The sequence below is a fragment of the Elgaria multicarinata genome, chromosome 9 (genome assembly GCF_023053635.1).
Source record: "Elgaria multicarinata webbii isolate HBS135686 ecotype San Diego chromosome 9, rElgMul1.1.pri, whole genome shotgun sequence".
Taxonomy (NCBI): domain Eukaryota; kingdom Metazoa; phylum Chordata; class Lepidosauria; order Squamata; family Anguidae; genus Elgaria; species Elgaria multicarinata.
The window spans coordinates 34,873,821-34,887,537 of NC_086179.1; the positions used below are offsets into that span (position 1 = coordinate 34,873,821).

At 43.5% G+C, this 13,717-nt stretch overlaps 1 protein-coding gene across 1 annotated transcript; it reads right to left on the reverse strand.

Moving 5' to 3' along the window:
* Positions 1–5,475: 5,475 nt before the first annotated feature.
* SLC16A8 (solute carrier family 16 member 8) lies at positions 5,476–13,240 on the reverse strand. Its single transcript, XM_063134595.1, has 4 exons — positions 13,012–13,240; positions 10,643–10,786; positions 8,432–9,301; positions 5,476–5,867 (listed from the first exon to the last, which is right to left on the reverse strand). Exons 1-4 carry the CDS (start codon positions 13,238–13,240, stop codon positions 5,476–5,478), a joined length of 1,635 nt encoding a protein of 544 aa, XP_062990665.1.
* Between the last annotated feature and the right edge of the window lie 477 nt (positions 13,241–13,717).

A 13,717-nucleotide genomic window follows, 5' to 3' on the forward strand; every position in this document is an offset into this window, starting at 1 on the left:
CAGTCCTGTACCTTTTTGAGATTTCTAATAGAATAGGGTGTCATTTTGTCCGTGTTAGCAAGTGTGATCTTTTGAAAATGAGGACCGCTGGCTTCTCTTTCACTCCATACAAATTGTGCCAACTGGCAAGGGGAGAAGCTTTATAAGAGCCTTAAATGTGTGTCCTATAAGCTCCTCCCCCCTTGGTTTTTGATTCCTGTTGCCTCTTTCTTTATGAATGGCCATGTGAGTCCAGGGTGCTCTTCAGTGGGCTTTTCTGCGTGGAATAATAAAGAAAAATGTGCACTTTTTGTCTTCTCTTTTTTCTCCTCACTCTTAACCATTTGGTTGTCTCTCTTTAATCCTTTTGTTCGGGCCACAGGAAGGGGCAGGAAGGGTAGCACTGTTAATTAATCCAGTTGCTTTTTTGTCAAGGAGTTATTTGCCTCCGAAAGAGAGGTGTTGCTGTGCCTGTTGCAACAGTTTTGAAAGCCAAAAGCATGGCTTGGATAAATTCAGATGCACTTTTTCTGATAAGGCTGCCCCTTGGCTTAAAGTTCAGCTCGTCCTAAAGATTGTCCTGCAGCACCTGCCACTGGCTTAGCGAACCCATTTGGGAGTTTTCTTTCAAAGCAAACAGATGCTTAGTAATTCATCAGTACTATATGCAAGTGAGAAATCACTCTCCTGATTTTTTAAAAATGTATTATATGCTGGTGGCTTTGCAAGTGTAACTGTGTGCTTTCAGGAATGTGTGGTCTGTGTCTGTTAAGAGAGAGTCTCTAAATGTCACTTCTTTAAGTAAGTGAAGATTAGGACAGTACATATATTGTGGACACAACACCATACATTTTCTGCACAAAATCCGGTATGTGGCATTGTGAGAATCTCAGCATTTTCAAGTCTGTTTGAGGAGAGAATCTTGGGAGTATGTGGACAAAGAGAGGCTGAGAAAACAAACAGGTTGGACAAAGGTTCCAGTAACCAAACACTATGGCTATGGTGTCCTATATTAAGTGTAAGTTTCTGCTGTCTTCTAATTAGTAATCAGCAATGATGTTTGCTTCTGGGAAGCATGAAAGTGACCTTTGTGTGCAATGTGTCTAGCTCTAGCCTCTACCAAACATCCATGAAGATGTTGCTCTGTCTGCAGCCTCTCATCTACATCGTAGCTGTCTTAGTAAATCTGCCGCCTTCTCTTGGCAACAGGGAGCAGAGATTGGAGGAAACTCAATATCTGGATTTGGGCTGGAGGCACTCATTCCTAATCATTCCTCTCCGGGTACCAATTTCCTTGCCTTAGCCTGGTTGTTAGAAAAACTCAAGTTAAAGGTGTTCTTTTTAAACATCTCATGCATTTGAATTTCTTTTCTCTGCTGTAAGATGCTTCAAAGGTGGCCTGCCTGAAGTTAAATACATTATAAAATGCATTTAGTTTTCTCCATTGTGAATAGGGCTCTGAGTAGCTGTGGTGCTCTGTCCCAGGCTAGCCTGCTCTCAGTCCACATATACCACGTCCTTCAGTGCCACCTGTAAAGTTAACACGGATGTCTGTAGGACCAGTGCAGCTCTGTACCGACAAGGTGAGCTACCTGCTGTCGGTGTAGAGTTGTCACAGAGGAAAGGCTTTGAGCCATTTCAAGAAAAATGGCCCACAGGTCTGCCTATGTACAACAGCGCCGGAGCCAGGACAGTGGCTGAATAGACATGCCCACTGCCCAGCTTGGATGCAAAGGCTGCCCTTTGGAGTACCCTCTTGACCATTCAGTTGTATCTATGTTTGGATTTAATGGCCTGCTTGGTATGGTGCTAAATCAATCGCATAGGAACTTCTTTGCTAATTACGGCGACTGCTCTTAGAGGATGAAACACACAAAGGAACTTCAAGACTCCATGCAAGTAAAGCTCCACCTCCTTAGGATACAATGCAATACATTTCGGTTATCACATGGGCCAGATCTACACTACTGCTTTAAAGCGCGTTATAACAGTTATAAAGCGCTTTAAAACTGCTATAAAGAGCTTTAAAGCAATAGTGTAGATCCGGCCATGCATAATAATGTACGTTGCTACCTCTTGTGACTTGTTAAATACAAGCCCCTCAGGGATAATGGAATAATGCCCGTTCCCTTGCAGCTTCTGCCGAACCTATTTATTGTCTGAGCCTTCTGTGATGTAACATAGTTCCTTCAAGGTGCTGCTCTGGGGCACTTTAGGTCAGGTTACTCAGGCATCGGAAGGAAGGGCTTTGACAGAGGTTGTTTATGGGAGACCTGGTAGTAAAGCAGATTAAGTGTGATTTAGGCATGCCCAAAGAAGTAGTTTTCATCCAGAAATCCATCTTTAAAGAGCTGAGAGGCCCTTAGCCTAATTTGCTTGTTGCTCAAGTGCACTCTTTCATTTCAGCATCTTAGCTGCCGTTTGTTCTTCGTCGATGCCTTTATATAAAGGGGACAGAAATACATTTTGTGCTACATAGTTGGGACTGGATTATCCCTCAGAACATAGGTGTATCTTGCTTGGGGAACTACAGAAACTCCTTGCAAAGGCTTACTTGTGTGGTGAGATCACCCCAAAGAAGCAAATTTGTTTTAAACACAGATGCCGATTTCATCATCGGGTGCTATTAAATAATGAGTTTGCACACACCCAGCGACACCATTTTGAAGAAGGGTACTAAATTTAAAACCAACCCACTGCAGCATGTATCTGAGTTAACCTTGATGGCTGCTTAGCAAGTAGCCAGCTACGCAGCTGCTTATTCTATTTTTTCCATGCTTCTGTTCCTTCTGCCCTCCCTCTTTCTCTGTTGCTTTTGGCCATTTTCATGGAACCATGATCAAAGATAACTGAATACCAGACATGACCCTGTTGCTCCTGCTCTTCAGATTTTGTTTTGCACAGTTCCTGAGAGTTTATTATCAAATGTTTGCATATCTAGGAAGGTGTGACTATGAGACAAGCAGAAACTCCACAGCTAGAGCATGGAAAAGAAGACCACAGTGGACCAATTGGGTCAATCATATTGGCATAGAATAATTCGCTATCATGTGAACATACACCTTCACATAATTTAGCAACAGTGATAACAGGAACCCTTCAGCCCAATGGTGAACTTCCTAGAGCGCTTTGGCTATTGGGCAGTATAGAAATGTAATAAATAAATGTGCAGCCAAAAGCAGAAGGCACCAGATCACAAAACTCTGAGTAAAGATAAGCCTATCATGAAAGCATATCTAGACCATGCAATAGCTGAAACTGCATTCATAATGAGTGAGAGGCACCATTTGAGGGGAAGGCTAACTAGCCCATTTCCTTTTTCTGGGTGCTCCCCTTAGGCTCAGCCTATGACACTAGCTGAGCTATATGAGTCCACATGTGAAGACAGTGAGTTCCTGTATTGCAGCATAATGTGCAGTATTGGTTCATAGGGGCTGCACTGTCACTGAACCGAAGAGGCCTTTTGTTCTAGCTGCAAAGTCACGAGTGGGGTCCTTGCAGTAAATCCCACCCCAGTGCTGCACAGAAACACAATAATTATGCACAAAATAGCTGGGAATCCCATCCAGTTCCCTTGCACAGTATCTAAGAGGCCTGTCAAAGCCAGGGCAACTTCAGCTTTAATGGTCTAATGGGAGGGAAGATTGCTTGGAAGAGAACAGAAGGCAGGCAGGCTGGCCAGCTGATTTAGGATGCCGCAGTGGCTCCAGCAGCCTGTTGCAGTTTGCATCGTTGAAGTGCAGTTAGTAGCATCAGACGGGCCAGATTTCACTTTAGTGCAAGAAGTACTCACCTGTGCCAGGATCTTTGGCATAAGTTGATTTTCTCTGGGAGTAACATACCCACAACACAAATGTTAGGTAAGGCAACCGTTTTTATTGGATTTGCTGTGTGTGTTTTGAAACTTTCAGGCTTCAACAGGTAGTTCTGCAGCAAGAATGGAAGCTAAAGTGAATTCTGAATTGGCATACCAAATGGGCGGGAGAGGGGTGTCTGTTAACGGCACAATATTTGACTTGTTTTCAGGTACTGTGTTATTCATGAATGCTTAGTATTTCTACCTCTCTGAAAATGGATGGGCTAAGACCACCCTTGCTGGGTAAGCTATAAACAATAGGTTTATCCATTAAGGGCAAGCTCAAAAGTGTGTTGCTTAAACCCCTGCCGAGACTTCTAGGCATTCACATGCCATGGAAAGGAGGCAGGGCTTTAGTAACTAATAATGGGTGTTGCTTTGCTTCCAGTAGCTAACCTTTCCTACTAAAGCAGGACAATGTCATTGTATACTATTGGTGGAAGGGAAGAGATGCTTGATATTAAAATATGATACAGTCAGAGTTGACCTGTGGCAGCACCCAGTTAATAAACTAAGTTGATTCTGTTGCAAAAAGCACAGTGCTTCTTCCCCTTTAATTAATTTATTAATTAATTTATTACATTTATATGCCGCCCCATAGCCGAAACTCTCTGGGCGGTTTACAAAAAAAGAGCTCTGAAAGACCACTGCACAGTATCCAACAGGTGCAGTTCTTCCAATGGGAGCAGTACTGAGGAACTTTTGTCAAGCGTAGAACTCCTTAAAGGGATAGAAGCCCTGTCCTGGGTGGACCCCTTGGGTGCATTTTTGTCAAAATAGGCAGCACTTTTCACTTACAACGTGTGAACACTACTTTAGAGTGTTGAGCTGATGGTGTGACTTACCTGAAATGTTTGCACTGAACATTTATTTGGCATGTCGGAAAGTCCAGTTTCAGTAACTTCATCATACTGCCTCCCATCCCCATTTTAGACATATTTATAAACGGTCTCTTTACATTGTAAAGTATATAGGGTCCAGTCAACATAATAGCCAGCGGGTACCAATCTAGGAGGGATCAAAGCTTCTATGTCTTACCAGCAGAAATTTGTCCAACAGCAGGCATCTTCTTACCTACATACTATTTCTAACTGAAACTTTGGCACTCAGCCAGTCTTCCAAAATGGATCATATTGCTTGCCAGCCTAGTTACAGCGCACCTTCTGTTATTCTACAAATTGAAACTGTCCTTTCCTATACCTTTGACTTAACAGGCAACACCATGTTCAGGGGGCAGGATTATTATGTGGTGGTCTCCTTTGCTGGGCTCTGGGTCTGTAGAGGTAGATTAGAAAAGGTATCTTATAAAATCAACAGCAGCAGCCTGATTTCTAAGAGCCTGTAATTTAACTTTTTGTCAGAGTGTTGGAGGCAAACTCCTGAATTGATGCAGAGCGTTATGGAATCCTGCAGGCTAGGCTCCGGGGGAGTAGGGGATATCAATGACAATACTATGGCTTGTACTCCTTAGAGAATGATGTTCATGTTACTACTGTGTTATATATAAAAATCACTGTTATTGGGACTCTCTCTTTCTGCCATCCAAACATACCTGCTTTCCGTATACACTTCCCCTACAGCCAAACCATGTCCCATGCATTGGTGGTATTGTCTGTTTGCTGAAGATGACCTCCACATGGCTAAAAACTGTTTCTTTCCACTGTCTGGTCAACACTGCAGCCTCTCAGTACCAATGTTTCCCCTTCCCCCTCCAGCCGCCCCTCTCCATCTGCATTCCTGTTCTCCGCAACATGATTCACTGTATCACCCCCAGCATTGTTAATGCTGTGGGACAGGTGGTGATTGTCAGCAGGATGATCCTCTGGTTCCTGGATGTCCGATTCAGCTTCCTCTGTTTCACTGCCACCTCCACCTTCACCTGCAGGAGGATTCGCTGGTTGGGAGGTCTTACTTTTCTCCCTCCTCAGGCAACAGTAGGAAGCAGTAGCCAGGAAGAGAGAAGACAGTACTACCTCTGAGCCAGCCAGATAGAAGATAACCTCATACTTCTTAAGTGCATCCACCAATCTCCCTAGAATTAAAAATATATATATTATGGATTTATTATAGTTACCGCCCACCCTTTCATGCAGATGCCAACTCTCTGTGATTTTAAGGCAGCTTTAAAGACTAGCCTTTTTCGGCAGGCCTATCCAGATCAATGTTAAATCATGAATTTTTAAGATGTATTGATTCCTGTTCTAATGTTGTTCCCCGCCTCGATCCAAAGGGAGAGGCGGGTAAGAAATAAATAAATTTATTATTATTATTATTATTATTATTATTATTATTATTATTGTGCGACTACACTTGGAATACTGTCTACAGTTCTGACAACCATACATAAAAGGTGCAGAAAAGGACAACTAGAATGTCATGATAGAGGTATACAAAATTATGCATGGTGTTTTTCCCCTCTCTCAAAATATTAGAATATGGGGTCATTCCATGAAGCTGATTGGTAGGAAATTCCGGACCGATAGAAGAAAGTACTTCATACAGTGCATAGTTAAGCTACAGAATTCGCTACCACAAGATGTATTGATAGCCAACAATTTGGATTGCTTTAAAAAGGAATTAAATAAATTCCTGGTGGAGAAGGCTATCAATGGCTACAAGTCCTGATGGATATACAGTCGTGTGGAAAAGAAAGTACACCCTCTTGGAATTGTATGATTTTACATATCAGGACATAAGAACAATCATCTGTTCCTTAGCAGGTCTAAAAATTAGGTAAATACAACCTCAGATGAACAACAACACATAACATATTACACTGTGTCATGATTTATTTAACAGAAATAAAGCCAAAATGGAGAAGCCATGTGTGAAAAAGTAAGTACACCCTTACTGCTTCCATAGCTTGTAGAACCACCTTTAGCAGCAATAATTTGAAGTAATCGTTTTCTGTATGACTTTATCAGTCTCTCACATCGTTGTGGAGGAATTTTGGCCCCCTCTTCTTTACAACGTTGCTTCAGTTCATTGAGGTTTGAGGGCATTTGTTTATGCACAGCTCTCTTAAGGTCCCGCCACAGCATTTCAACCAGGTTGAGGTCTGGACTTTGACTGGCCATTGCAACACCTTGATTCTTTTTTTTTCAGCCATTCTGTTGTAGATTTGCTGGTGTGCTTGGGATCATTGTCCTGTTGCATGACCCAATTTCGTCCAAGCTTTAGCTGTCGGACAGATGGCCTCACATTTGATTCTAGAATACTTTGGTATACAGAGGAGTTCATGGTCGACTCAATGACTGCAAGGTTCCCAGGTCCCGTGGCTGCAAAACAAGCCCAAATCATCATCCCTCCACCACCATGCTTGACAGTTGGTATGAGGTGTTTGTGCTGATATGCTGTGTTTGGTTTTCGCCAAACGTGGCGCTGTGCATTATGGCCAAACTTCTCCACTTTGGTCTTGTCTGTCCAAAGGACATAGTTCCATAAGTCTTGTGGTTTGTTCAGATGCAACTTTGCAAACCTAAGCTGTGCTGCCACATTCTTTTAAGAGAGAAGAGGCTTTCTCCTGGCAACCCTTCCAAACAAACCATACTTGTTCAGTCTTTTTCTAATTGTACTGTCATGAACTTTAACATTCAACATGCTCACTGAGGCCTGTAGAGCCTGAGATGGGTTTTTTGCAATTTCTCTGAGCGTTGCACGGTCTGACCTTGGGGTGATTTTGCTGGGACGTCCTCTCCTGGGAAGATTGGCAACAGTCTTGAATGCTTTCCACTTTTGAATCATCTTTCTCACTGTAGAATGTTGGACTTTAAATTGTTTGGAAATGGCCTTATAACCTTTCCCAGATTGATGGGCAGCAGCAATTGCTTCTCTAAGATCATTGCTGATGTCTTTCCTCCTTGGCATTGTGTTAACACACACCTGAATGCTCCAGACCAGCAAACTGAAAAAACTTTGGCTTTTATAGAGGTGGTCATACTTGCCGATGATCAATTAATCACGGGCATTTGATTAGCAGCGCCTGTCTGCTACTTAGCATCTTAATTCCTATGGAAGCAGCAAGGGTGTACTTACTTTTTCACACATGGCTTCTCCATTTTGGCTTTATTTCTGTTAAATAAATCATGACTGTGTATTTATTTAAAAATTAATAAATAATTAACTGAGGTTGTATTTACCTAATTTTTAGACCTGCTAAGGAACAGATGATTGTTCTTATGTCCTGATATGTAAAATCATACAATTCCAAGAGGGTCATGACACAGTGTAATATGTCATGTGTTGTTGTTAATCTGAGGTTGTGTTTACCTAATTTTTAGACCTGCTAAGGAACAGATGATTGTTATTATGTCCTGATATGTAAAATCATACAATTCCAAGAGGGTGTACTTTCTTTTTCACACGACTGTGGTGCTACCGTCAATATCGGAGGCAATAAGCTTATGTACACAAGTTGCTGGGGAACATGGGGAGGGTGCTGCTGTTGCACTCATGTCCTGCTGGTGGGTTTCCCGTGGGCAGCTGGTTGGCCAGTGTATGAACAGAATGCTGGATTCAATGGACCCTTGTCTGATCCAGGATGGCTCTTCTTATGTTTTGCAAAAGACAGGGATGTTTTCATGCCGCAAGACTTACCTGCAGAGGGTGGTCCGATGAGCACAGCAAAGGCCTCAAGTAGCAGAACAAGCCCAATGGCACTGGAGAACTTCTGCGAGCCAATGATGGCCATGAGCACTTCAAACTGCAGTGCCCCCACCATCCCATAGGAGATGCCAAAGAAGATGCAGAAGATGACAAGGGACGTATAGGTGTTGGCCTTGGCGCTGAAGATATCTGTCAGGCCGTTGAACAGCATCGCAAAGCTGAACAAGTAGGTGACATTGGGCCGTACCCACTTCAGCCCAGCAAGGATCCCACAGGATGGACGTGCAAAGATATCTATGAAACCGATGATGGACAACAGAAAAGCAGCCTCTTTGTCTGGTACACCTATGTCTTTGGCATAGTTGACCAGCAGGATGGTGGGCACAAAGAGACCCAAGACCATGATGAACTTGGCAATGGCATAAATAACAAAACCCCGGTTTTTGAAGATAGAGAAATCTAAGAGCTTTTTCCCTTTCTTCGGCATCTTTTTCTTCTTGGCTTTCTTGGACTTCTTGCTGCTGTCCGTGGTGCTGACGGCCTCTGCTGTCCGTCCCCCCATTGGCAGCATTTCTTTGGCTTCATATTTGTCCTGTGCTTTCTCTCTGGTCTTCTTTACACTCATCTCCAGGGGTCTCATGATTGCTCCACATGTGCAGCAGTTAAGTAAGAGCCCCCCCATGATGAGGAATCCCCCTCGCCAGCCAAACTTCTCCAGCAAGACTTGGCCCAGGGGAGAGAGGGCTGAAAGGAAGACCGGGCTCCCAGCTGCAGCGAGCCCATTGGCCAGAGGTCTACGCTTGTCAAAGTAGGACCCTAACATGATCAAAGAAGGCTGGAAGTTCAGAGCCATACCTAAACCTGCAGAATACAAAGGGAATTGTGAACAATAGGTGTGAAGTGGAGATAATTTTTTTAAAAAAATTATTGAACTACTACATAAAATACAAACAAACATAACAAAGCCCTATGAAGAGAGACTGAAAGAACTGGGCATGTTTAGCCTGGAGAAGAGAAGATTGAGGGGAGACATGATAGCACTCTTCAAATACTTGAAAGGTTGTCACACAGAGGAGGGCCAGGATCTCTTCTCGATCCTCCCAGAGTGCAGGACACGGAATAACGGGCTCAAGTTAAAGGAAGCCAGATTCTGGCTGGACATCAGGAAAAACTTCCTAACTGTTAGAGCAGTGCGACGGTGGAATCAGTTACCTAGGGAGGTTGTGGGCTCTCCCACACTAGAGGCATTCAAGAGGCAGCTGGACAACCATCTGTCAGGAATGCTTTAGGGTGGATTCCTGCATTGAGCAGGGGGTTGGACTCGATGGCCTTGTAGGCCCCTTCCAACTCCGCTATTCTATGATTCTATGAATTTAACATATCATACCAAAAAAAAAAAAGATTCCAATACTTAACAGATTACCTGAATATATAATTGTTAACATATAATACTTTATCCATAACATAATCCAACATAATTCAACATAATCCAACAAGTGTCCCCCCTTCCCTTCGGGATCATTCCTGTTTCCAAAACCTTAACACCTCTTCTGCTGGTGGTTTCCCACTTCCCTTAGAAAACACAAATATTAGGAACTGTTTCCAAATTTCCTCAAAATCGTTCGTTTTTGCTATACCTCTTCTCACTTTAATGTTACATGTCAATTTATCATTAATAGCAATATCCCACACTTCTTTATACCATTCTTCAATCCAATAATCACCTTGAATCTAAGTGGAGATAATTTTAACAGATATAAATGTCTCAAGATCCCTATATATAAATCTCTCCTGAAGCCTCCACCAAGGAATATGCTATTTAATTGAGAACTCATCCAAGCAATGTATCCTTTTAACATTTCAGAGTTAACGTTAAACAATTGCCCAAAATTATTTGTACTTCCCTGCAATCAGTGGAAGCACATGTGGGCCTCCCTCAATCATAGACTCTCTGATGCAAATATAAAAGTGAAACTTTCTGGTTTACATCATCAATAACATTTGCACATAAGCACAAATAGCACAAGAACAGCAGAAAGGTACTTTTTGTGTCATCTGTGCGAAAATGCTCAACGCATTATGTTCTTCCACCCTCCTTGCGGTATCTCACCAATTCCCGACAGTTCCACATGCCACCCGTCTCTTCCAGGTGCATCCCCATAAAATCGAATAGCTTTTCTTCCTTGCTGTGCAAGCACTCACCTGTCAGCACGCCAGCTGTCAAGTACAGCTCAATAATGTTGGTGGTGAAGGAGGCTAGAATCATTCCAGAAGAAGCCAGAAGTCCCCCGACAAGCATCACGGGCCGGCAGCCAAACTGGTTCACCATAATACTGCTCACAGGTCCTGTAGAGAATCCAAGAAATCAGAAAGGGAGGAAGGGCCAGAGTGAAATAAAAGGGACAACTCAAGCAACATGACTTCCTGACACAGAGCTTAGGTTGGTTGGATTAGTGTGAATTATCAGAAGAGTCCTTAGCTATCCCTTACAGCAGAGGTGGCCATCCGGATGTTATTAGACCACAATTCCCATTATCCCAGACTATTGTTCATGCTGGCAGGGGCTAATCGGAGTTGCAGTCCAACAACATCTGCAGAGCCACGGGTTCCCCACCTTTGCCTTACAGATTGTATTTGGAGAACATCTCCGGGGTGGGTGGGGGGGATGGCTCAAGCCATTAAGGAGACGTGTTTCTGTACAGAAGGTCTAGTGTGGATTCTTGCTTTCATGAGCTAGCAATGGCTGACTAAGACTGAAAGCTTTCAAATGTGGGTTTTAAAATAGGAGATAAGAAGGAGCTACAAGTTGTGAATTTTATTATAAAGGTTTCTGGGACGCTGGATATAGCTGTCTAGTCTGGAGTTCTAAATGGGGTTCATTTAGTCTGAAATCTTACATAAGAATATGGTAGTGTAAGGCTTATAACTCAAGAACTACCGGACTGATTTTGCTCATTTTTGTTTTGAACGGAAGCTTAAGCAGAGTAGGCATGGAGAAAATGTTGAAAGTTTGTAAAAGTTCAAATAGCAATTAATTGCCTCCGGGCCAAAGAGGCAAAGGAGCTCCTCCACCAGTGGGATGATGGCCCTGCTTGGCCAATCAGTGTGGGGCAAAGGCACAGCCACATGATTCAGCAGTAGATGCCAGCAGGGAGAGGGAAGGGGATGGAGGCAGGCAAATTTTGGAGGGTTTCCCCCCTATTTATGAGCCATATTTGCATTGTTCATGACCCTCTCTGTGGTAAGGGGACTGAGGGGCAAAAAAGCAGGAAAGGAGCAGGACTGCTTGCACCCATGGTGATATGGGCTTTACATTAGGAAGGCATATCCATTAAACTGCACAGGCTTCAGTGTTTGAAATGTCCAAAAAAGAGCAAGAACCCACTTCAAAGAGAAGACACGCTAACAATTCAGGGAAGCCACTGAGCTTTGCTAAGGGATAGGGTGGGAATGAGTAAGAGAGCCTGGAGAATGAACCGCCCAACATGCTCCCTATTGTTTCTGGGCCTGGTAGTCCCAGAAAAGGATCTCAGAAAAGAAGCCAATAAGCTTTGCTGCCTTCCTTCCTACTCAGTATTAGCAGATACAAGAGATGGAAGCCTAAAAAAGAAATGAAATATTATATAGAAATGGAAGCAATGGTTCTCTTTCATCTATGTAGTTGCTTGAACATCGGAAGGTGCCTGAAACTGAGGCCGACCATTGATCCATCTTGCCCAGAACTGTTTATTTTGACTGGTAGCAGCTGCCGAAGATGTCAGGCAACCAAGAGTCAACTGGAGATTGAAATTGAGGCCTCCATGCTGAGCATGTGCTCTGTCACAGAGCCCTGGGCCCTCCCAGAGGGTACAGACCTCTCTTTCAGCAAGGCTTGTCTGCAGTGTTGTTTCTTCGGGTGCATCCTTGAAGAGGAACACTACCTTTCAGCAATGCTTTATGCATTTGGAACATACCTTTGTCTGTTCGGTGCCGTGTGGACATACAGTACCTTGCCACCATAGCTATGTACATTTTATCCACACACAAACAAAGCTTTAGATGTGATATTTGACATTGTGCTTACTTATAGAAGAAAATGAGAAGATGACCAATACACCTGAATTCTAGTAATCTTTTAGACTAACTAGAAAGAGGATGCCGTTATAGTTCTCTTTAAGGCTAAAAGTGCAAATGCTTGTGGCTATTTGTCTGCAAACCTCTCAGTCTCCACGCCAGCCACTGCCGTTTCGATCTGTATTGTCATGGAATGTTGACCAACATTCAGCTGCTGTGATGCAAGAAGAAAGTCCTTTAGATTCATCCTTTCCCTTCCCTCCAGAACTAGGGGCCAGAAGTGTGGTGGACTGCACAGGTTGGGGGCAGCAGGAGAACTAAAGTTAAAGGAGAGGGAAGAAAAGAGTTGGGAGATGAAAAGTGGGCTGTTGGTGGGAATGAGAGAAGAGAGGGGAGAAGCGTGGAATTTCACATAGCCACTCAGAATAATTATACAGCTCCTTGCCACCACAGCTGTCCACATGTTTGTAGACATGGACAAGGACGTAGTTCCTTGGTTGGAATTGTGGCATCCTTACCTGTTCCATATAGCATAGCTAGCATGATAGATGAGATCCAAGCCGTGTCACTGTAGCCCACATGGAAGTCACGCATCAGCTCCTTGAAATAGATGCTCACTGCCTTTGGAAAGGCATAGGAAAAGCCAGTGATGACGAAGCAGCCCACAAGCACAACCCAGCCCCAGCCACCATCTGGAGGCTTCACTCTTTCAGGCAGCTGGCCTTCCTCAGCATCACCCCTCCCCATTGTCTAGGCAGGAGGAGGAACCTGAAAGCAAGCAAGAGCAAAGCAAGTGACATGGAGTGCAAAATACAGGGCACGGATGCAAACAAGCTACCAGCATCTCCTCCTTTAAACTTTGTTGTTTCCTTTCTGTTCATATATTTTCTCTTCCGCCACCTGTAAACTTGTGGCAGGGCAATTACTGTCTGAAGGCAAACACTTAACTGACCCATAGTGCTGATCAGCTTTGGGAAAGGGGAGCTCTGGCAATGTGATGCCACAGAATGCTTACCAACATGCTAACTGCTGCAGGTGAAGGATGAGGCAGCAGTGTTTAAAAATTAGTTCAGTTGCTGTGAGGGAAGAGGAATGACTGTTTCAGCATTTCTAGACTGCTTTTCAGCCCTAAACAAGAGCCCCAAAGTGGCTTACATTACACTAAAACAGTAAAACCACTAAACAATGTAAAATATGAGAGAGTGAGTGGGAGAGGGAGGGAAA

Excerpts from the sequence above, each read along its gene's own strand:
- SLC16A8 (XM_063134595.1), bottom strand. The coding sequence starts at position 13,240 with ATGGGGAGGGGTGATGCTGAGGAAGGCCAGCTGCCTGAAAGAGTGAAG. Across the intron at positions 10,787-13,011 it reads AGCTATGCTATATGGAACAG|GACCTGTGAGCAGTATTATG; the intron begins GTAAGGATGCCA and ends GATTCTCTACAG. Across the intron at positions 5,868-8,431 it reads CATCGGACCACCCTCTGCAG|GGAGATTGGTGGATGCACTT; the intron begins GTAAGTCTTGCG and ends TTTTAATTCTAG.